Here is a 24,692-nt window from a genome sequence, read left to right on the forward strand (position 1 = left end):
GCCATCTTTCAGAGGCTCCTCTGTTATCATGCTGTTAACTGGGTACAGATCACAGGTTATACGGTGTGATTGGTGTGGCTGGTATGAGTCTTACCCGGGATTCAAAATCCTTCCTTATTGTGTACGCTCGTCCGGGCACAGTATCCTAACTGAGGCTTGGAGGAGGGTCATAGGGGGAGGAGCCAGTGCACACCAGATAGTCCTAAAGCTTTCTTTAGATGTGCCCAGTCTCCTGCGGAGCCGCTATTCCCCATGGTCCTTACGGAGTCCCCAGCATCCTCTACGGACTATGAGAAATAGAATTATCGGTAAGTAAATTCTTATTTTATGTTCCCCAAAATCTCAGGGTGTAGGTTGCATGTTTGTTGCTCTTTTCCTGTGCACAGCTGCGATCATTTCCCCTGAAACATTCCACACTCCCCTGACACCCTGTGCCTTGCATCCTCTTACCATACTCTTCTCAACTTTTCCCTCTTGTCATCGTACTCATTGCTTATTACTGTAACAAGCCCTGAGCGATTATTTCACACAGACAAAGGTACTTTTAGTGCTGTTGCAACAATAAGGGCGACTACATTATTGTGCCCTATCACAAAAAAAAAAAAAAAAAATATATATATATATATATATATATATACACAAATCATATGTATGTATATATGATATATTTTATATGTTGCGTGGTCACATTTTATTATGACTAAAAGTTAAGTTTTAAGAAAAATTAAAAGCAAAACAAAAAAAACTATATCTATGAGTGCCTCAGCAGATAGTTTTCTACCTCTCCAGTTCTCATCTCAGGGCTGGAATTCCTCAGAGTGCGTGGACCCCCCCCCCCCCCTCCCCAAATAAATAAATAAATAAAATAAAAATAATGTGACCTTACTCTCAAGAAACAACCATCCCCGGGCTGAAAGCTCAAGGCTATTCCACATACCCCTGGTGTCGATGAGTGTAGGGTTCATGGTACATTAATATTTTTCTTTACAAGCAGCCTACAGGTCCCAGCAAGCCAGACCCAGCATGCTGGTACTTGGAGAATCACAAGGGCCAGCATGCCTGGACATTACGGACCCACTGGAACCTGTAGCCCACCTTTACCTGGGGGGTGCCCTATATGTTCTTTTGCATGGACGATGCCTCCCCAGGGCTTGCAGCGGTGTCCTCTTCTTCTATCCTCACCCGGGGTGGTGGGGGGCCTGTAAGGTCTTTTGCGCGGCAACCACCAGGGTTGGACTAGCTCACAGGAGAAACCCCTAGTGGGCCCCACTGCCTGCCCCCCCTCCCTTTCTATAGGGATCAGGTTCCAGATTGTGCATTAGAATTATATATATATATATATATATATATATATATGACAAGAATTACTCTCCCACTGCGCTATTTCAAATAAAACACTAAAATTAATTAATTATATGGCTGCCTGTATCCTCTAAGTTCCCTGTTAGGAGGAACTAAATGTGTGAAAATATGAAACGAAATAGAGGAGATGGCGCCAAGGGAGTTATATCAACGCCCTACCTAAAAACGGACCCTTACAGTACTCTCCGGATAAATTACGTCAGATAACAAATACTAACATAAAAATTTATTAAAACAACATATAAACCCGACACAAATGTTCATAAGTATACAGAGTTGATACATTTACATTTGTCGCACAATTTGAACAATCAGTTTGTAGTGATGAGGAAAAAGCGTAGATATATCACTACGATTTCCTCCTTCTCCTTATTGTAGATTCGGAGGTAACATCAGATAATAGATAGATAAATAACCCAACGCGTTTCGTCTTGTTCCAAGACTTCATCAGGGGTAAAATCTCTTCATTTCAGAACATATTGTCAGCACATAAAAGGTCATTCAAAGATGTATGAACAACGTTTCAATATTTCAATGGGACTTGATTGATACAGCGAGGACCATACCTCATATATCATCAGCTTGAGTCTGACATTCAGATATTCGAATATGGGGAAGATTCATATGTGTATAGAATCTAACTGGTTCGCAAGCATAAGGAACCTCGTCGGTCAGCAGCTTGAACCTGACACTCAGAGACTCAGGAGTGAAGGCAATTCAAATGGGTATAATGTCTAACCAATTTAGAACACGTGGTAGACCCTCCAGTGGTGCAGTGCTGACAGCCAAGTCTCTGTTAGACATTATACCCATTTGAATTGCCTTCACTCCTGAGTCTCTGAGTGTCAGGTTCAAGCTGCTGACCGACGAGGTTCCTTATGCTTGCGAACCAGTTAGATTCTATACACATATGAATCTTCCCCATATTCGAATATCTGAATGTCAGACTCAAGCTGATGATATATGAGGTATGGTCCTCGCTGTATCAATCAAGTCCCATTGAAATATTGAAACGTTGTTCATACATCTTTGAATGACCTTTTATGTGCTGACAATATGTTCTGAAATGAAGAGATTTTACCCCTGATGAAGTCTTGGAACAAGACGAAACGCGTTGGGTTATTTATCTATCTATTATCTGATGTTACCTCCGAATCTACAATAAGGAGAAGGAGGAAATCGTAGTGATATATCTACGCTTTTTCCTCATCACTACAAACTGATTGTTCAAATTGTGCGACAAATGTAAATGTATCAACTCTGTATACTTATGAACATTTGTGTCGGGTTTATATGTTGTTCTAATAAATTTTTATGTTAGTATTTGTTATCTGACGTAATTTATCCGGAGAGTACTGTAAGGGTCCGTTTTTAGGTAGGGCGTTGATATAACTCCCTTGGCGCCATCTCCTCTATTTCGTTTCATATATATATATATATATATATATATATATATGTAATGTTACCTTACGTTACCTCTCACTGCACAGGACTATGATGTATTTTTTTACAGTGCATTGCTGTTATTAATCTTGTACATTATCATGCATGCTCTAGCAGTATTTCTCTTACATCCTAGGGGATACAGGGAATCCATTTAGTACCATGGGGTATAGACTGGTCCACTAGGAGCCATGGTCACTTTAGAAGTTTGATTACGTGTGCTGGCTCCTCCCTCTATGCCCCTCCCACCAGACTCAGTTTAGAAAATGTACCCGAAGAAGCCGGTCACGTCTCTGGAAGCTCCTGAAGAGTTTTCTGCATTTATTTTAAAAGTTTGTTATTTTCAGGCAGAGCTGGATGGCACCAGCCTGCCTGCTTTGTGAGACTTAGGGGGGTAAACGGCGCAACCCCACTAAGGGTTAATGGTCCTGTTCCCCGCTGACAGGACGCTAGCTCCTGAGAGAACTATTCGCAAGCCCCACCATGGCGAGCGTACATTCCCGCAGCACGCTGCCACCCCTAACAGAGCCAGAAGAATGAAGAGTGGTGAGTACTAAGCCGGCGTCCCGGTTAGCGGGTCGCCGGCTATTATGGCGGCATAAGGGTACGGAGACGCACGGCTTCTAAACGGGGCGGACTGAGTCTCCTGACTAAGTACACTATAGTATACACAGTACCCAGACTGGCACTACAGCTATAAAAGGGGGCTTACTCCATTTTATGCACACAGACACATAAAGCCAGTATAAAGAAGAGCGGGAAGACTACGCGCCATTGAAAGGGCGGGACTTCACTGTGAGTGGATCCAGCAGCTCACAAGCACCATTTTCCCTACTGCAGCTCACACAGACGCTGACTGACAGGGACGCACAGCTCCTCCGGAAAGCCTCCAGTTTACCTCAGCGGTACCAGGGGGTCATAGCGGGGGGAGCGATTCTAGTGTACTAAGTCCCTAATCTAGGTACTTAGTCTGCGACCCAGCTAAGCTTGGCAATAGCGATAAGGACACCGTGTGCTGGTTCCATACTCTTCTCTGTCTCTTTCTGGAAGGGCTCTTTGTGGGTTAATTGTGCATTTAACCTTTTCCTGTGTGTGTGCTGTCACAGCTGCAGTATGCCAGGCAAATAGTGTATTTCACCGTGTTCCTCTTCAGGGGGTTCACTAGTTTGTACTCAGTGTAGTATCCCTTCCCAGGCTAGTGGGGTAGAACCAGCATGGCTGGACTCGGGAATGATTTCCGCCATTTCTACAAAATTATCTTGTAATGAGAAAGAGACACAATATTTAAGGCAGTCTATGGCTGAGTTTATGAAAAAAAGAGTCAGTACCCAGACCAGCATCTCAGGCCTTCGACCATTTGTCCACAAAAACGTATCCTGGCCCATATCCTGCATTCTGATAATGAAGGGTCAGAAATTGAGGAAGGTGAGGTGGACATAGAGGTAGGGGAGGGTACTCTGTCGCAGGGTGTAGAGGCTCTAGTAGATGCTATCAGAGAAATTCTAAATATCCCCGATAAGGTGACAGAGGAGAGGGAGGGATCTTACTTTAATTAAAGAAAAAATCCTCATCCGCTTTTCCTGTGTCAAAGGAACTAAATACCCTGTTTGAAGAACCTTGGGTTAATCCAGATAAGAAATTACACATTCCTAGACTGTTGTTGTTATCTTTTCCTTTTCCTCCTGAGGATAGGAAAATCCACTGATAGTTGATGCATCAGTCTCCAGGCTCTCACATAAAATTGTATTGCCTGTCCCTGGCAATAGATAGATTCGGCTGATCGCAAGCTTGAGACTACATTAAAATCTTTGTACACTGCTGCTGGGGTGGCCCAGAAACCCACTATAGCATGTGGGTGGACTACACGAGCCATTACTAAATGGTCAGGTAATTTAGTTGAGGGGTTAGACACCTTACCTCAAGAGGAAACTGTTTTGCTCCTGCAACATATACAAGACTCTGCAAATTTTATGGTGGAATCCATAAATGAGATAGGTTTGCTTAATGCATGCACTATAGCTATGGCAGTGTCGGCACACAGGGGATTAGGGCTACGTCAGTAGACTGCTGATGCGGACTCCAGTAAAGGCGTGGAAGGCCTGCCTTTCACAGGTGAGGCCTTATTTGGAGATGAACTAGACAAATGGATCTCCCAAGCAACTGCGGGTAAGTCCACTTGCCTACCTTCTGCAGCTCCACCAGCTAGGAAGGCCTACTCAGGACCCAATTTACAGTCCTTTCGGACTGCCAAGTTTAGGGGCAAGGCCAGAGGTACTTCTACCACCGCCAGAGGTGCTAGAGGAAAACCACGTAAACCAGCAACTGCTGGTTCACAGGAACAGAGCTCAGGCTCTGCTTCCTCAAAACCTTCCGCATAACTGTGGACCACGATGCCTGGAAGACAGGCAGGTGGTAGCCTGGCTAAAATTCTTCAGTCACATCTGGACAATATCGTGCCAGGATACCTGGGTCATAGACTTTATATCCCAGGGCTACAGACTGGAGTTCCAGGAGCTCCCACATCACAGATTCACAGATTCTTCAAATCAGGCTTACCAGTTCAAAAACTGTTACAGATCCAGGTCATTGTTCCAGTTCCACCTCATCTACAAAACAAGGGTTACTATTCCAGCTTGTTTGTAGTACCGAAACTGGACAGTTCGGTAAGACTGATTCTGAACCTCAAGCCGTTGAACCCGTACTTATTTTATGAGTGTTCAAGTTCAAGATGGAGTCTCTGAGAGCGGTGATCTTAGGTCTGGAAGAGGGGGGATTCCTAGTGTCTCTGGATATCAAGGATGCTTACCTTCATATTCCGATCTGGCTGCCTCATCAGGCTTACCTACGGTTTGCACTACAGAACTGTCACTACCAGTTCCAGGCCCTGCCATTTGGTCTCTCCACGGCACCAACGGTGTTCACCAAAGTGATGGCAGAGATGATGATTCTGCTCCGCAAACAAGGAGTGAACATAATTCCGTACCGGGACAGTTTTCTGATGAAGGCATCGTCCAGGGAGCAATTGTTGAACATTGGTCTCTCAACCAGACTCCTCCTGGATCATGTGTGGATTCTGAACCTACACTATATCATTATAAAACAAACTAAAACCAGGCGCTAATCTAACACCACCATAAATCGATAATCTTATATTAAATTCAATATGCTGCAGGAGAGTAATTGACTTGGGGTCATCAAGTCAAAAAACCAGCACCGGAATTGCCGAGTGCCAGTAACCAGAAGACTCAAACAGAAACCCTCTTGCGCAATAAAAATATATATATATGATATGGCTAAAAATCCAATAAAGCAAACTGATTTATAAATTTTATATGTTTTAATACATAAAAATATATGTCATATATAAGAAACTTGACCGGTCAATAAAATGCCTAACAATCAATATTCATATACAATAATATAAACTTCCTAAGGAGGTGGATCATAACATTTCTGTGCACAGATATATGAATGTCATAAACAAATATAAGATCAGTCCATGTATTCAGTTTAAAAAGATTCAAATACCAGCTGTAGTATAATCCCACAAAGCAGATATTGGGGGTCATTCCGAGTTGTTCGCTCGTTGCCGATTTTCGCTATATTGCGATTAGTCACTTACTGCGCATGCGCAAGGTTCGCAGAGCGCATGCGCTTAGTTATTTTACACAAAAGTTAGGTATTTTACTCACGGCATAACGAAGATTTTTCATCGTTCTGGTGATCGTACTGTGATTGACAGGAAGTGGGTGTTTCTGGGCGGAAACTGGCCGTTTTCTGGGCGTGTGCGGAAAAAATGCTGGCGTTTCTGGGAAAAACGCGGGAGTGTCTGAAGAAACGGGGGAGTGTCGGGGCGAACGCTGGGTGTGTTTGTGACGTCAAACCAGGAACGAAACTGACTGAACTGATCGCAATGGCAGAGTAAGTCTGGAGCTACTCAGAAACTGCTTCTAGAAGCAACACTTTTGGACCCCTGTACCAGCTGTATAACCCACATTGGCATTGCCGTCTATTACTACTTTCTATAGCCAGACCACTATCGGGAGGAGAGCGGCCGCTACTTTGATGTTTGGAAGCGGCGTTTAGAGGAGTGGACTCACAGAGCTTGGAAGTCGGGTGACATTCAGCATAGCAGGCGCCGACGCAGGAGCCGGTACCCGCAGCTAGAGACCGCCTCGATTGGTATTGAGACTCCCCCGTGCTATCAACACTGGTAGTAGCTACACGTAAGGCTACAGTGTGGAGCGGCTCTTTCACTAAAGTATGTTCCTTTGCTGAACGCAACATATTGAGAAACTGGTATACAAAGTAGCTTTTAAGGATAATATCTGCTTTGTGGGATTATACTACAGCTGGTATTTGAATCTTTTTAAACTGAATACATGGACTGATCTTATATTTGTTTATGACATTCATATATCTGTGCACAGAAATGTTATGATCCACCTCCTTAGGAAGTTTATGTTATTGTATATGAATATTGATTGTAAGGCATTATATTGACCGGTCAAGTTTCTTATATATGAAATATATTTTGATGTATTAAAAAATATAAAATTTATAAATCAGTTTGCTTTATTGGATTTTCAGCCATATCATATATATATATATATATATATATATATATATATATTTTATTTTTTTTTTATTGCGCAAGAGGGTTTCTGTTTGAGTTTTCTGGATTCTGCACCTACCAAAATCTCACCTAGAACCAATGCAGAGGCTTCATTACCTGGGAATGATACTGGACACAGAGTCTCAGAAAGTGTTCCTTCCCATGGAAAAGGCAATGGTAATCCAGTCGATGGTCCGGGCCATCTTGAAGCTGACCTGGATCTCTGTGCATCTTTGAATACGCCTTCTGGGGATAATGGTGGCTTCTTACGAAGCAATTCGGTACGGAAGGTTTCATGCGAGGCCTTTCCAGCTGGATCTGTTGGACAAATGGTCCGGATCGCATCTTCACATGCACCAGAGGATTTGACTTTCGTCAAAAGCCAGGATCTCCCTTCTGTGGTGGCTACAGACTTCTCACCTAGTCGAGGGTCAGAGGTTCGGTATTCAGAATTGGATTCTGCTAACCACAGATGCAAGCCTCAGAGGTTGGGGCACGGTCACCCAGGGGGAACAGTTTCAGGGAAGAGGGTCAAGTCAGGAAGTCGTCCTTCCAGTAACAATCCTGGAGCACAGGGCTATGTACAATGCCCTTCTGCAGGCCTCATTTCTTCTTCAGAATCAGGCCATTCAGGTCCAGTCAGACAATGTGACAGCGATAACGTACATAAACCAACAGGGCGGAATGAAAAGCAGAGCCGCAATGTCAGAGTTGTCAAGAATTCTCCTCTTTGCGGAAAAACATGCCGTGGCATTGTCGGCGATCTTCATTCCGGGTGTAGACAACTGGGAAGCAGACTTCCTCAGCAGACACGACCTGCACCCAGGGGAATAGTTCCAGTGGTTAACACGTCAGTGGGGGTATCCACAAATCGACATGATGGCCTCTCGACTCAACAAGAAGCTCAAGCGGTATTGCTCCAGGTTGAGGGACCCACAGGCAGTAGCGGTAGACAACTCCTTGGGTCTACCAGCTGGTGTACTTGTTTCCTCCCATTCCCCTGATCGCAAGAATTCTAAAAATAATAAAAAACGAAAAGAATCAAGCAATCCTTATTGCTCCAGACTGGCCGCAAAGGGCCTGGTATGTAGCTCCTCTAGAGATGCTAATCGAAGGTCCGTGACTTCTGCCTCTTCGAGAGGATCGTCTTCAACAGGGCCCATTCGTCTCTCAAGACTTACCATGGCTACATTTAACGGCATGGAAGTTGAACGGCTGATTTTATCCAGGAGAGGGATTCTTGACAAGGTCATCCTGACTATGATCCAAGCCAGAAAAGTGGTAACGTCTAAACATTACCATCGTATCTGGAAGATATATGTCTCTTGGTGTGAGAGCAGACAATATTCTGCGGTGGAATTTCATCTGGGACGTTTTCCTGGTTTTTCTGCAGTCGGGAATAGATGTAGGCCTACGACTAGGCTCCATTAAAGTTCAGATTTCGGCCTTGTCTATTTTCTTTCAGAAACAATTGGCTTCTCTCCCTGAGGTCCAGACGTTCTTGAAAGGTGTTCTCACATCCAACCTCCTTTTGTGCCTCCCACGACACCTTGAGATCTCAGTTTGGTTCTGCAGTTCCTCCAATCAGACTGGTTTGAATCGTTACAGGAGCTGGATGTAAAGTACCTTAAGTGGAAGACCGTCACACTGTTGGCCTTGGCTTCAGCAAGAGATGTGTTTGAGCTGGGGTCGTTGTCTTACAAGAGCCCCTGCTTGATTTTCCATGATGACCGAGCTGAACTCAGGACTTGTCAGCAATTTCTTCCTAAGGTGGTGTCCGCTTTTTCACATCAACCAACCTATTGTGGTCCCTGTGGTTACGGAAACCTCTGCTACTTCAAGGTCTTTGGATGTTGTGAGGGCTTTGAAGGTCTATGTAAAGAGAACAGCTCATCACAGGGAAACAGACTCGCTGTTCGTTCTTTATGATCCCAATAAGATTGTGTGTCCTGCTTCGAAGCAGTCACTTGCACGCTGGATAAGGCTCACTATCCAGCATGCTTATTCCATGGCAGGTTTGCCAATTCCAAAATCTTTACAAGCCCACTCTACTATGTCGGTGGGTTCCTCTTGGGCGGCTGCCCCGGGATGTCTCAGCTTTACAGCTCTGCAGAGCAGCTACTTGGTCGGGTTCAAACACGTTTGCCAAGTTTTACAAGTTCGATACCTTGGCCTCTGAGGACCTTAAGTTTGGTCATTCAGTTCTACAGGAACTTCAGCACTCTCCCACCCGGTTTGGGAGCTTTGGTACTTCTTCATGGTTCTAAATGAATTCCCAGTATCCCCTAGGACGTGAGAGAAAAGAGGATTTTTATTTCCTACCAGTAAATCCTTTTCTTGTAGTCCGTAGTGGATACTGCGCGCCCGCCCGGTGCTTCGTTCTTCCTGCACTGTTTCTTGGTTAAGTAATGTTGTTTGGTTCAGCTGTTACTGTCCCTGTTTTCAAGTTTGGTTATTATGGCTTTCCTCTTGTTCTGGTTGTGCTGGTTCGAAATATCACCACTTTCCTTTTCTATATACTTCTCTCAAAGTATGTCCGTCTCCTTGGGCACAGTTTCCTAGACTGAGTCTGGTGGGAGGGGTATAGAGGAAGGAGCTAGCACACGTAATCAAACTTCTATAGTACACATGGCTCCTAGTGGACCCGTCTATACCCCATGGTACTAAATGGATTCCCAATATCCCCTATGGACTATGGGGGTCATTCCGAGTTGTTCGCTCGTTGCCGATTTTTCGCTATGCTGCGATTTGTTGCAAATTGCGCATGCGCAAGGCACGCAGGGCGCATGCGCTTAGTTATTTTACTAAAATCTTAGCAGTTTTGCTGTGGATCCTGCGGCGCTTTTCAGTCGCACTGCTGATCGGTGAATGATTGACAGGAAAGGGGCGTTTCTGGGTGGTAACTGAGCGTTTTCCGGGAGTGTGCTAAAAAACGCAGGCGTGTCAGGGAAAAACGCGGGAGTCTCTGGAGAAACGGGGGAGTGGCTGGCCGAACGCAGGGCGTGTTTGTGACGTCAAACCAGGAACTAAACGGACTGAGCTGATCGCAATCTGTGAGTAGGTCTGGAGCTACTCAGAAACGGCAAAGAATTATTTAGTAGCAGTTCTGCTAATCTTTCGTTTGCTCTTCTGCTAAGCTAAGATACACTCCCAGAGGGCAGCGGCCTAGCGTTTGCAATGCTGCTAAAAGCAGCTAGCGAGCGAACAACTCGGAATGAGGGCCTATGAGAAAAGGATTTACTGATAGATAATTAAAGTCCTATTTTACTAATTATAGTCATTAATGGTCCAAGTTCATGCACTCTGTAATGGTTAGGCAAACCAATGTGGTGGTTGGCCACATCCCTAAACATGGGCCCCTACCATTGCATTCCCCCGCTGGGCCCTTCACGCCCCAGTCCAACACTGCCCACCGCCTCCCCAGGGCTTCCTATGTCTTCAGGAGCACTTGCTTGCTCCTCCTTTGCTGTCGGACTGATACCCACTGCCTCACGCTGTCTACTATTAGCTGTGAAAGGGGGTGGGGTGATGATTTTTAAAAATGGCGCCATTTTAAAAATAGGAAACGCCACCATAGTATGCCTGTTGCCGAATTCCGTACTAATGCCTGGCGGAGACAAGTATCCAGACACATAGCCGCTGCCATGCTCACCAGATCTAACAGCATCGGTGGATCCCTCCAAATCTGGCACCGCCAATCCTCTGACAGAGATCGGTCCCAGCTTTGGTCTCAGCATCCTATGCACTGTGCATTCAGTCGGTTGGTCGGCGATAGTTTTTAAACCTGTTTAAAAACCAGGTGACCCAACAGGTGACCAGGACCAGGGTAATGGGCTGTTCGGTGGAGCGTACACACTTGTCCAATGTCAGACTAACCGGTCGTTTGGGAGTCGGATTTCCCAAGGATCTTTAGAAACATGCTCCAGTGCTACTGTATATGAGATTTTTGGTCAGATTACTTTGATAACTTTGTCGAGCCATGCCAATTAATAGTAACCATTGTGAACATAAGTTTGCTGCATGATGTCTGTTTAATCCGTCTGTTATAAAATGAGGATTTGCAGCACGCATGTCACATTGATTGGGCCTGCATATAACTTGCTTGGTGAGTTTCCATTTGATTTGTATTTCCAGTGAGTTAATATGAGTAAACAGGCCAACTGAATACACCTAACATTTCTCCTCTTGTATTCCTTCTTTTCCACAGTCCATACATTATAACTGAATACATGGGCATCAGGAATGAAAGTTTTATGAAGGTTGCAGCAGTTGGCACATGGATGGGGGACTTTGTCACAGCCTGGATGGTGAGGATACAGTTTTGAGACTTCAGCATTCTGCAGAAAGTATAGCGTTTTCCATGATTCCCAGCAGTATTCCACAAGTCACTGGCTTACAGTAGTTTATATATGAAGTCATTTGCTTTTGTTGCTTAAGTAGATTTTGGCAATAGTTGGCATTACTAACTGTATTTGACACATTGGCACACATTCTTTCACATGCCACCATGTGTGGCCTGGAAATCTCACCGCCCCCCCCCCCCCCCCCCAACTACATACCTCTAAGGGGTAAATTTACTAAAGCTTCTAAAAATTACAAGAAAAAACAAAACAGCTTGGAACTGCGCTTAGCATTTAATTATAGCTTTTTATTCTTTATCACTATAAAATATATATAAAAAATGTATATAATTATACAATTACCGGTCTACATAATGACCCATATCTATTCCCCCCTCCCGTTTGGTTTGTGTAATTTGTTCTATGGCTATCATGGTAACACCTTTAAATTTCCCTTTACAGCACCGAGTTATATGATTCGATACTGGGTGCTGTGCATTTTTTCTTATGTTTCGCCTATGTTCCATAAAACGCACATGCATAGTTCGTGTAGTGCGACCTACATATTGTCTACCACAAACACACGTTAATAAATAAATAACGTATGTGGATAGGCAATTAATGAATTCTTTTATTTGAAATTTCTCTTTAGTCACAAATGACTGAAATTCTGTACTTTTACGAGGAAGGTAATTGCACGATAGGCAGTCTAATTTACCACACCTATGAAATCCACTAGGTTTTTGTGGCAACCAAGTTGTATCAGTATTTACAGCCTTTTTATCTTCATAATGGCTAGTAACCAATGTTGATTTGAGATTTTCGGCCCTTCTAAAGATAACTGTACCTCTAGGGTCCACATCTGCTTTTATTAATTCATTAGAAAGTAACATATGTGTGTTCTTTTTAATGATACGTCCAATTTGATGTGCACAACAATTATATTTTGTGGAGAAGAGACCACTTTTTTCTTTATTCTTATTTTCCTCTTGATTTCTTACCTCTATGGTTCTGGGTTCTAATAATCTTTCCCTATCCATCTTAGTCACATCATTAAGGGCTTTTTCTAACAGTTCACAGGGATAACCCTGTTCAAGAAACGAATCCAACAGTTTTCTTGCCTGTACCTGAAAAGTGGACAGTTCTGTGCAGTTTCTTCGCAACCTTACAAGTTGGCCCCTGGGGATATTTTCTTTCCAAGTGCGTTTATGTGCACTTTTATAATTTAAGTATCTATTCTGATCTACAGGTTTAATATAAGTTTTGGTGACCAATTTATTCCCCTCGGCGGACAGGTCTATATCCAGAAAATTGATAGAAGTGCTACTGTACTTGTACGTGAATTTTAATCCAAATTCATTAATATTAAGTGTGTCAGTGAAATTAACAAGTGATTGCAAATCCCCTGCCCAAATAATAAATAAGTCATCTATATAGCGACCATAGTAAACCAGATCCGCGCCGAGCCCGCCACCCCACACATGGGCATCCTCAAAGACGCCCATATATAGGTTCGCAAAACTCGGCGCGAATCTGGCCCCCACGGCCGCTCCCCGTGTCTGTAAATAAAAATGTGAATCAAAAACAATATAATTGTGAGTCAAAATAAATGTGATAGAGTCCAAAAGGAAGGCACGTAGAGAGTCCGAAATATCGCTTTGTTTTAAATAATGCTCAATAGCTAACACCCCCCTGTCATGAGGGATATTCGAATAAAGAGATTCAACATCGCAAGTAAGTAGATAATAATGTTTTTTCCATTCTATTTTATTGATTGAGTTCAGAAAATGTTGTGTGTCTTTTATATACGATTTAAGACTCTCCACGTGCCCCTGTAAAAAATGATCCACAAAGAAAGATAAATTATTAGTTAAAGATCCCACCCCCGAAATAATAGGACGACCTGGTGGATTAGAAAGTGACTTATGGATTTTTGGTAAATAATAAAAAGTGGCAGTGATAGGATGTGCACAACTTAAAAAATTAAATGTTTCTCTGGATATAGTCCCGTCCCCAAGGGCAGACTCAAGTAGACATATATATTGTCTTTGAAAAAGGGTGGTGGGGTTGGCATCCAGCTTGCGATAAAAATGTTCGTTCTCCAATTGCCTATGACACTCTGTCACATAATCCTTAGTATTAAGAATTACCACCCCACCACCCTTATCAGCAGGTTTAATTATGATATCTTGGTTCCTTTGCAATAAACCTAGTGCTTTTCGTTCCCCAGGGGTCAAGTTGTCCCCATGTATTGGGCCTTCCGCTTTGTTACAAATGTCCCTAAAACTAATAAGGGTCGATTTGTAGAAACTTTCTATATATGGGCCTTTATAAGTCAAAGGATAGAAATCTGACTGTTTCTTAAAAGGGTTACGTTTAATATCAAATATAGGCATCTCTTTATCCTGATTATCCCCTCCCTCTACCTGAAGTGACTCTAAAATAGTTAGAGCATTATCATCATCGTTATCTAAAAATATGGGCATCTCCTGACTGTTTAGAGTTTTCAATTGTTTTAATGCAAAGTACCGTTTCCTACTCAACATCCGCACATACCGATTTAAATCTACAAAAAGCTGAAAAAGGTTTGGTCGTGCAACAGGGGCATAATTTAATCCCTTCTCTAGGATCTTTATTTCATCCTGACTTAGTACTTTGCTAGATAAATTAAATATTCCCTTTCCAGACTTTTTGTTTTTCTTGGGATCTAATATCTTTTGCGGGGTGTTGTCATTTCGTTTCCCTCTGCCCCCTCTGCATCCTCTGACTCTAAGTTTCTGCTTCTTTTTCTTAGGCCCTGTGATCCCTGCCACTTTATCTGTGGTTGGGATCTGTTCATGCCTAAAAAAACTGGTTCCCCAGGTGTATTTTGGAAATCATCATCAGTTTCTGAATATTTAAAGAACTGTCTGTTTCCATTTTTGGGTATAGCTCCTCCTTCTCTCCTAGTATCCAATGTGTGATATCTATTTTTATGTACTATATCAAATCTATCTTTTTTTCCTCTATTTTCAATTGAGTTTGTACGTACTTCCCTCCCTCTAACTTTTGATTTCGCAAATTGAGAGTGCATAAGGATTTTGGGCTTATTGAACTGTTGTCTGGGTCTGTATTCATAATTATCCTTTTCATTAAACTTAGGCCTTTTATTGTATGTTCTTGTAATCTCTCTCTGATAATCCAATACATCCCTCTCCATTTTATGTTCCTTTCTTTCTATCAATGATTGTTCGAATTCTTCTAATTTCTTATTAACCTTCCCATCTCTTAATTGAAATTCTTCTAATTTATCATAGATCTTGAGTGATGTGTGTACCTTTTCTATTTCTAACTGTAATTCATTTACTTTACGTTCTCTATATTTCACTAAAATTTTCATCAGGTCTTTGGAACAACCATCTAATATGTTGTTCCATTCTTCTGAAAATATTTTATCCTCTTTAAATGTCGATTCTTTAAGGATTCTTAAACCCCTAGGGACAAGACCCTCATCCAGATATTTCTGTAATGATATCTGGTCCCACCAATGTTTAGTTTCTGCAATGCACAAATGTTCAAGGTTATTGAACAATTTGTGCATTTGGGTAAGATCATCCTGTGGTATATCCATTGCAATAGTACTTTTCTTATTCCCTTTAATATAATTATCACGTCTCTCCATCCTTTGGGTAATACACCTGAGCAAGGACATTCTCCACAAAGAAGAAGACTGGTTTGACCAACAAAAATATTCCGAATATAAAAATAAATAGGATAGACAGAAATATACTTTACTACTACAGTATTATGCTCCTTATAACATGTGAGTGTGGTATTTAATAATCTCAAATAATTATATATATATATCTCTATTATATTATACTAAAAACAAAAAGCTGCCACAAATAAACCAATTTTTATATAGCAAAGAACAAGAACAAAATTGGGCGCTAATGTTTAAATCAAACGCTAGCCGCACGTTCCTGGGGCCTGGTTTGTATGCCACCAATTAAATATAACAAGAAAAAACAAAACAGCTTGGAACTGCGCTTAGCATTTAATTATAGCTTTTTATTCTTTATCACTATAAAATATATATAAAAAATGTATATAATTATACAATTACCGGCCGGATTTCTTGTAATATACAATCAACACATAAAACATTTAGTGTATCTAAAATACATATCTGTTGCACACAGAGAAAATTCTCTCCTAAAAATATATATATTTATGCACAACGGGGGAACTCCACTAATTAAGAGAAACTGCCTTTGTAACAGTTATGACTTCGCAGGCGTCCCTGCAATGTATAATATCTCGTGAACTGTCCGTTTGGTTATAGAAGAAGGAATGGTAAATTGTTCCCTCAATTACTTAATCATTTCGGGCTGTCCTAAAAATCACAGATGTCAGCACAATAATTGTTGGACAGATCTTGTATATTTTTATCCTTCCTTTAAGCAACGGAATAACTCAGCAGTCTCTGTATAGAATATGAGGGAGTTCAGGTGTCAGAGTGTCCATATATCAGCACAACGGCATTCTCCATGCGGTTATATCGAGCTGATAATGAAATCCTCCCTTTAGCCCCAGGTGTCGCATCTGCCTCTATTTAAGATGTAATTGAACTCAGATAAGGGAGCGCACTCCTTATTCCCCCTTAGCACTGGGGTCCGGATAACCGGGTACTGAGTGGAATAGTATAGTGGAGGCAGCAAGCGTGTCCTGGAATAGTTATATATGCCGGCCGGCTATAAACTCACTCGTTTCACATACGCGTTTCTCCGCCTTCATGTGTCCTCGGCGGCTTCCTCAGTGTGTATAGAGCCTCTCGATAGTTACCCGGCTTATAAGCCGGGTCCGTCTCTCCGTCTTCCTGTTTCATTAATTCACGCGTGGTGCGTTGCGTGTCAAACCTCTTTATGGTTCCACATTATATACCGCAAGTCACAGCCTACGGTCCCGTCCAGAACCAAACCTCTTTATAAATATCAAAGAACTATTCAATCCAGGTTTAAATTGCATTGTAATATAACATAACAATACGGGGATTATTCTTAATTAGTGGAGTCACCTACATAATAGTGACCTTATATATATATGCATAATTGAACACACAATTCTAAAAAACTATTTACCAATTAAAATTTAAACATATCCCCAGACATTTAATATTCCTATTATGCTTTATACATCAAAGATACATAATTCTCATCAATTTATTTTACCTAGAATTTTATACTATTGTTGATCAATAATTATACATATTCAATTTTAATTCTATAAGTTTTATATATTTTACTTATGCTATTCTTTTTGAAGTTAATTGTACTCATAATAATATTTAATTCTGATTATACACTTGTAAGGTTTAATCCAGCAAGCTTAATTAAATATTATCACAATGAATAGATACTAAACACGGTGAACACACATCCTTCGATCCTCATAACCTATGTTCCTATTTCAACTCAGAAATCTATACAATAATTGGAACTAATGTTCCATAATGTACTACCATATTCCAATCTCCGCTAAACCCCATTCAATTCGACAGTGTCGTTTAATCCATTCGGCATCATTGTATCTAATTGGAAAATCCAGTATGCTTCACGTCTACATAATGACCCATATCTATTCCCCCCCCCGTTTGGTTTGTGTAATTTGTTCTATGGCTATCATGGTAACACCTTCAAATTTCCCTTTACAGCACTGAGTTATATGATTCGATACTGGGTGCTGTGCATTTTTTCTTATGTTTCGCCTATGTTCCATAAAACGCACATGCATAGTTCGTGTAGTGCGACCTACATATTGTCTACCACAAACACACGTTAATAAATAAATAACGTATGTGGATAGGCAATTAATGAATTCTTTTATTTGAAATTTCTCTTTAGTCACAAATGACTGAAATTCTGTACTTTTACGAGGAAGGTAATTGCACGATAGGCAGTCTAATTTACCACACCTATGAAATCCACTAGGTTTTTGTGGCAACCAAGTTGTATCAGTATTTACAGCCTTTTTATCTTCATAATGGCTAGTAACCAATGTTGATTTGAGATTTTCGGCCCTTCTAAAGATAACTGTACCTCTAGGGTCCACATCTGCTTTTATTAATTCATTAGAAAGTAACATATGTGTGTTCTTTTTAATGATACGTCCAATTTGATGTGCACAACAATTATATTTTGTGGAGAAGAGACCACTTTTTTCTTTATTCTTATTTTCCTCTTGATTTCTTACCTCTATGGTTCTGGGTTCTAATAATCTTTCCCTATCCATCTTAGTCACATCATTAAGGGCTTTTTCTAACAGTTCACAGGGATAACCCTGTTCAAGAAACGAATCCAACAGTTTTCTTGCCTGTACCTGAAAAGTGGACAGTTCTGTGCAGTTTCTTCGCAACCTTACAAGTTGGCCCCTGGGGATATTTTCTTTCCAAGTGCGTTTATGTGCACTTTTATAATTTAAGTATCTATTCTGATCTACAGGTTTAATATAAGTTTTGGTGACCAATTTATTCCCCTCGGCGGACAGGTCTATATCCAGAAAATTGATAGAAGTGCTACTGTACTTGTACGTGAATTTTAATCCAAATTCATTAATATTAAGTGTGTCAGTGAAATTAACAAGTGATTGCAAATCCCCTGCCCAAATAATAAATGTCATCTATATAGCGACCATAGTAAACCAGATCCGCGCCGAGCCCGCCACCCCACACATGGGCATCCTCAAAGACGCCCATATATAGGTTCGCAAAACTCGGCGCGAATCTGGCCCCCACGGCCGCTCCCCGTGTCTGTAAATAAAAATGTGAATCAAAAACAAAATAATTGTGAGTCAAAATAAATGTGATAGAGTCCAAAAGGAAGGCACGTAGAGAGTCCGAAATATCGCTTTGTTTTAAATAATGCTCAATAGCTAACACCCCCCTGTCATGAGGGATATTCGAATAAAGAGATTCAACATCGCAAGTAAGTAGATAATAATGTTTTTTCCATTCTATTTTGTTGATTGAGTTCAGAAAATGTTGTGTGTCTTTTATATACGATTTAAGACTCTCCACGTGCCCCTGTAAAAAATGATCCACAAAGAAAGATAAATTATTAGTTAAAGATCCCACCCCAGAAATAATAGGACGACCTGGTGGATTAGAAAGTGACTTATGGATTTTTGGTAAATAATAAAAAGTGGCAGTGATAGGATGTGCACAACTTAAAAAATTAAATGTTTCTCTGGATATAGTCCCGTCCCCAAGGGCAGACTCAAGTAGACATATATATTGTCTTTGAAAAAGGGTGGTGGGGTTGGCATCCAGCTTGCGATAAAAATGTTCGTTCTCCAATTGCCTATGACACTCTGTCACATAATCCTTAGTATTAAGAATTACCACCCCACCACCCTTATCAGCAGGTTTAATTATGATATCTTGGTTCCTTTGCAATAAACCTAGTGCTTTTCGTTCCCCAGGGGTCAAGTTGTCCCCATGTATTGGGCCTTCCGCTTTGTTACAAATGTCCCTAAAACTAATAAGGGTCGATTTGTAGAAACTTTCTATATATGGGCCTTTATAAGTCAAAGGATAGAAATCTGACTGTTTCTTAAAAGGGTTACGTTTAATATCAGATATAGGCATCTCTTTATCCTGATTATCCCCTCCTTCTACCTGAAGTGACTCTAAAATAGTTAGAGCATTATCATCATCGTTATCTAAAAATATGGGCATCTCCTGACTGTTTAGAGTTTTCAATTGTTTTAATGCAAAGTACCGTTTCCTACTCAACATCCACACATACCGATTTAAATCTACAAAAAGTTGAAAAAGGTTTGGTCGTGCAACAGGGGCATAATTTAATCCCTTCTCTAGGATCTTTATTTCATCCTGACTTAGTACTTTGCTAGATAAATTAAATATTCCCTTTCCAGACTTTTTGTTTTTCTTGGGATCTAATATCTTTTGCGGGGTGTTTTCATTTCGTTTCCCTCTGCCCCCTCTGCATCCTCTGACTCTAAGTTTCTGCTTCTTTTTCTTAGGCCCTGTGATCCCTGCCACTTTATCTGTGGTTGGGATCTGTTCATGCCTAAAAAAACTGGTTCCCCAGGTGTATTTTGGAAATCATCATCAGTTTCTGAATATTTAAAGAACTGTCTGTTTCCATTTTTGGGTATAGCTCCTCCTTCTCTCCTAGTATCCAATGTGTGATATCTATTTTTATGTACTATATCAAATCTATCTTTTTTTCCTCTATTTTCAATTGAGTTTGTACGTACTTCCCTCCCTCTAACTTTTGATTTCGCAAATTGAGAGTGCATAAGGATTTTGGGCTTATTGAACTGTTGTCTGGGTCTGTATTCATAATTATCCTTTTCATTAAACTTAGGCCTTTTATTGTATGTTCTTGTAATCTCTCTCTGATAATCCAATACATCCCTCTCCATTTTATGTTCCTTTCTTTCTATCAATGATTGTTCGAATTCTTCTAATTTCTTATTAACCTTCCCATCTCTTAATTGAAATTCTTCTAATTTATCATAGATCTTGAGTGATGTGTGTACCTTTTCTATTTCTAACTGTAATTCATTTACTTTACGTTCTCTATATTTCACTAAAATTTTCATCAGGTCTTTGGAACAACCATCTAATATGTTGTTCCATTCTTCTGAAAATATTTTATCCTCTTTAAATGTCGATTCTTTAAGGATTCTTAAACCCCTAGGGACAAGACCCTCATCCAGATATTTATGTAATGATATCTGGTCCCACCAATGTTTAGTTTCTGCAATGCACAAATGTTCAAGGTTATTGAACAATTTGTGCATTTGGGTAAGATCATCCTGTGGTATATCCATTGCAATAGTACTTTTGTTATTCCCTTTAATATAATTATCACGTCTCTCCATCCTTTGGGTAATACACCTGAGCAAGGACATTCTCCACAAAGAAGAAGACTGGTTTGACCAACAAAAATATTCCGAATATAAAAATAAATAGGATAGACAGAAATATACTTTACTACTACAGTATTATGCTCCTTATAACATTTGAGTGTGGTATTTAATAATCTCAAATAATTATATATATCTCTCTATTATATTATACTAAAAACAAAAAGCTGCCACAAATAAACCAATTTTTATATAGCAAAGAACAAGAACAAAATTGGGCGCTAATGTTTAAATCAAACGCTAGCCGCACGTTCCTGGGGCCTGGTTTGTATGCCACCAATTAAATATAACAAGAAAAAACAAAACAGCTTGGAACTGCGCTTAGCATTTAATTATAGCTTTTTATTCTTTATCACTATAAAATATATATAAAAAATGTATATAATTATACAATTACCGGCCGGATTTCTTGTAATATACAATCAACACATAAAACATTTAGTGTATCTAAAATACATATCTGTTGCACACAGAGAAAATTCTCTCCTAAAAATATATATATTTATGCACAACGGGGGAACTCCACTAATTAAGAGAAACTGCCTTTGTAACAGTTATGACTTCGCAGGCGTCCCTGCAATGTATAATATCTCGTGAACTGTCCGTTTGGTTATAGAAGAAGGAATGGTAAATTGTTCCCTCAATTACTTAATCATTTCGGGCTGTCCTAAAAATCACAGATGTCAGCACAATAATTGTTGGACAGATCTTGTATATTTTTATCCTTCCTTTAAGCAACGGAATAACTCAGCAGTCTCTGTATAGAATATGAGGGAGTTCAGGTGTCAGAGTGTCCATATATCAGCACAACGGCATTCTCCATGCGGTTATATCAAACTGATAATGAAATCCTCCCTTTAGCCCCAGGTGTCGCATCTGCCTCTATTTAAGATGTAATTGAACTCAGATAAGGGAGCGCACTCCTTATTCCCCCTTAGCACTGGGGTCCGGATAACCGGGTACTGAGTGGAATAGTATAGTGGAGGCAGCAAGCGTGTCCTGGAATAGTTATATATGCCGGCCGGCTATAAACTCACTCGTTTCACATACGCGTTTCTCCGCCTTCATGTGTCCTCGGCGGCTTCCTCAGTGTGTATAGAGCCTCTCGATAGTTACCCGGCTTATAAGCCGGGTCCGTCTCTCCGTCTTCCTGTTTCATTAATTCACGCGTGGTGCGTTGCGTGTCAAACCTCTTTATGGTTCCACATTATATACCGCAAGTCACAGCCTACGGTCCCGTCCAGAACCAGACCTCTTTATAAATATCAAAGAACTATTCAATCCAGGTTTAAATTGCATTGTAATATAACATAACAATACGGGGATTATTCTTAATTAGTGGAGTCACCTACATAGTAGTGACCTTATATATATATGCATAATTGAACACACAATTCTAAAAAACTATTTACCAATTAAAATTTAAACATATCCCCAGACATTTAATATTCCTATTATGCTTTATACATCAAAGATACATAATTCTCATCAATTTATTTTACCTAGAATTTTATACTATTGTTGAATTAAAGATCCTAGAGAAGGGATTAAATTATGCCCCTGTTGCACGACCAAACCTTTTTCAGCTTTTTGTAGATTTAAATCGGTATGTGCGGATGTTGAGTAGGAAACGGTACTTTGCATTAAAACAATTGAAAACTCTAAACAGTCAGGAGATGCCCATATTTTTAGATAACGATGATGATAATGCTCTAACTATTTTAGAGTCACTTCAGGTAGAGGGAGGGGATAATCAGGATAAAGAGATGCCTATATTTGATATTAAACGTAACCCTTTTAAGAAACAGTCAGATTTCTATCCTTTGACTTATAAAGGCCCATATATAGAAAGTTTCTACAAATCGACCCTTATTAGTTTTAGGGACATTTGTAACAAAGCGGAAGGCCCAATACATGGGGACAACTTGACCCCTGGGGAACGAAAAGCACTAGGTTTATTGCAAAGGAACCAAGATATCATAATTAAACCTGCTGATAAGGGTGGTGGGGTGGTAATTCTTAATACTAAGGATTATGTGACAGAGTGTCATAGGCAATTGGAGAACGAACATTTTTATCGCAAGCTGGATGCCAACCCCACCACCCTTTTTCAAAGACAATATATATGTCTACTTGAGTCTGCCCTTGGGGACGGGACTATATCCAGAGAAACATTTAATTTTTTAAGTTGTGCACATCCTATCACTGCCACTTTTTATTATTTACCAAAAATCCATAAATCACTTTCTAATCCACCAGGTCATCCTATTATTTCGGGGGTGGGATCTTTAACTAATAATTTATCTTTCTTTGTGGATCATTTTTTACAGGGGCACGTGGAGAGTCTTAAATCGTATATAAAAGACACACAACATTTTCTGAACTCAATCAATAAAATAGAATGGAAAAAACATTATTATCTACTTACTTGCGATGTTGAATCTCTTTATTCGAATATCCCTCATGACAGGGGGGTGTTAGCTATTGAGCATTATTTAAAACAAAGCGATATTTCGGACTCTCTACGTGCCTTCCTTTTGGACTCTATCACATTTATTTTGACTCACAATTATTTTGTTTTTGATTCACATTTTTATTTACAGACACGGGGAGCGGCCGTGGGGGCCAGATTCGCGCCGAGTTTTGCGAACCTATATATGGGCGTCTTTGAGGATGCCCATGTGTGGGGTGGCGGGCTCGGCGCGGATCTGGTTTACTATGGTCGCTATATAGATGACTTATTTATTATTTGGGCAGGGGATTTGCAATCACTTGTTAATTTCACTGACACACTTAATATTAATGAATTTGGATTAAAATTCACGTACAAGTACAGTAGCACTTCTATCAATTTTCTGGATATAGACCTGTCCGCCGAGGGGAATAAATTGGTCACCAAAACTTATATTAAACCTGTAGATCAGAATAGATACTTAAATTATAAAAGTGCACATAAACGCACTTGGAAAGAAAATATCCCCAGGGGCCAACTTGTAAGGTTGCGAAGAAACTGCACAGAACTGTCCACTTTTCAGGTACAGGCAAGAAAACTGTTGGATTCGTTTCTTGAACAGGGTTATCCCTGTGACCTGTTAGAAAAAGCCCTTAATGATGTGACTAAGATGGATAGGGAAAGATTATTAGAACCCAGAACCATAGAGGTAAGAAATCAAGAAGAAAATAAGAATAAAGAAAAAAGTGGTCTCTTCTCCACAAAATATAATTGTTGTGCACATCAAATTGGACGTATCATTAAAAAGAACACACATATGTTACTTTCTGATGAATTAATAAAAGCAGATGTGGACCCTAGAGGTACAGTTATCTTTAGAAGGGCCGAAAATCTCAAATCAAAATTGGTTACTAGCCATTATGAAGATAAAAAGGCTGTAAATACTGATACAACTTGGTTGCCACAAAAACCTAGTGGATTTCATAGGATGTGGTAAATTAGACTGCCTATCGTGCAATTACCTTCCTCGTAAAAGTACAGAATTTCAGTCATTTGTGACTAAAGAGAAATTTCAAATAAAAGAATTCATTAATTGCCTATCCACATACGTTATTTATTTATTAACGTGTGTTTGTGGTAGACAATATGTAGGTCGCACTACACGAACTATGCATGTGCGTTTTATGGAAAATAGGCGAAACATAAGAAAAAATGCACAGCACCCAGTATCGAATCATATAACTCGGTGCTGTAAAGGGAAATTTGAAGGTGTTACCATGATAGCCATAGAACAAATTACACAAACCAAACGGGGGGGGGAATAGATATGGGTCATTATGTAGACGTGAAGCATACTGGATTTTCCAATTAGATACAATGATGCCGAATGGATTAAACGACACTGTCGAATTGAATGGGGTTTAGCGGAGATTGGAATATGGTAGTACATTATGGAACATTAGTTCCAATTATTGTATAGATTTCTGAGTTGAAATAGGAACATAGGTTATGAGGATCGAAGGATGTGTGTTCACCGTGTTTAGTA

At 40.3% G+C, this 24,692-nt stretch overlaps 1 protein-coding gene across 3 annotated transcripts in view; it reads left to right on the forward strand.

Moving 5' to 3' along the window:
* Positions 1-24,692, forward strand: part of TMEM117 (transmembrane protein 117) — a 724,897-nt gene that overhangs the window by 355,875 nt on the left and 344,330 nt on the right. For all 3 annotated transcript variants that reach the window (XM_063927348.1, XM_063927349.1, XM_063927347.1), the window contains exon 4: positions 11,628-11,727. In XM_063927348.1, the coding sequence (XP_063783418.1) occupies positions 11,628-11,727 (100 nt within the window). The remainder of the gene's footprint in view (positions 1-11,627; positions 11,728-24,692) is intronic.

Source organism: Pseudophryne corroboree, chromosome 6, assembly GCF_028390025.1.
Source record: "Pseudophryne corroboree isolate aPseCor3 chromosome 6, aPseCor3.hap2, whole genome shotgun sequence".
Classification (NCBI taxonomy): Eukaryota; Metazoa; Chordata; class Amphibia; order Anura; family Myobatrachidae; genus Pseudophryne; species Pseudophryne corroboree.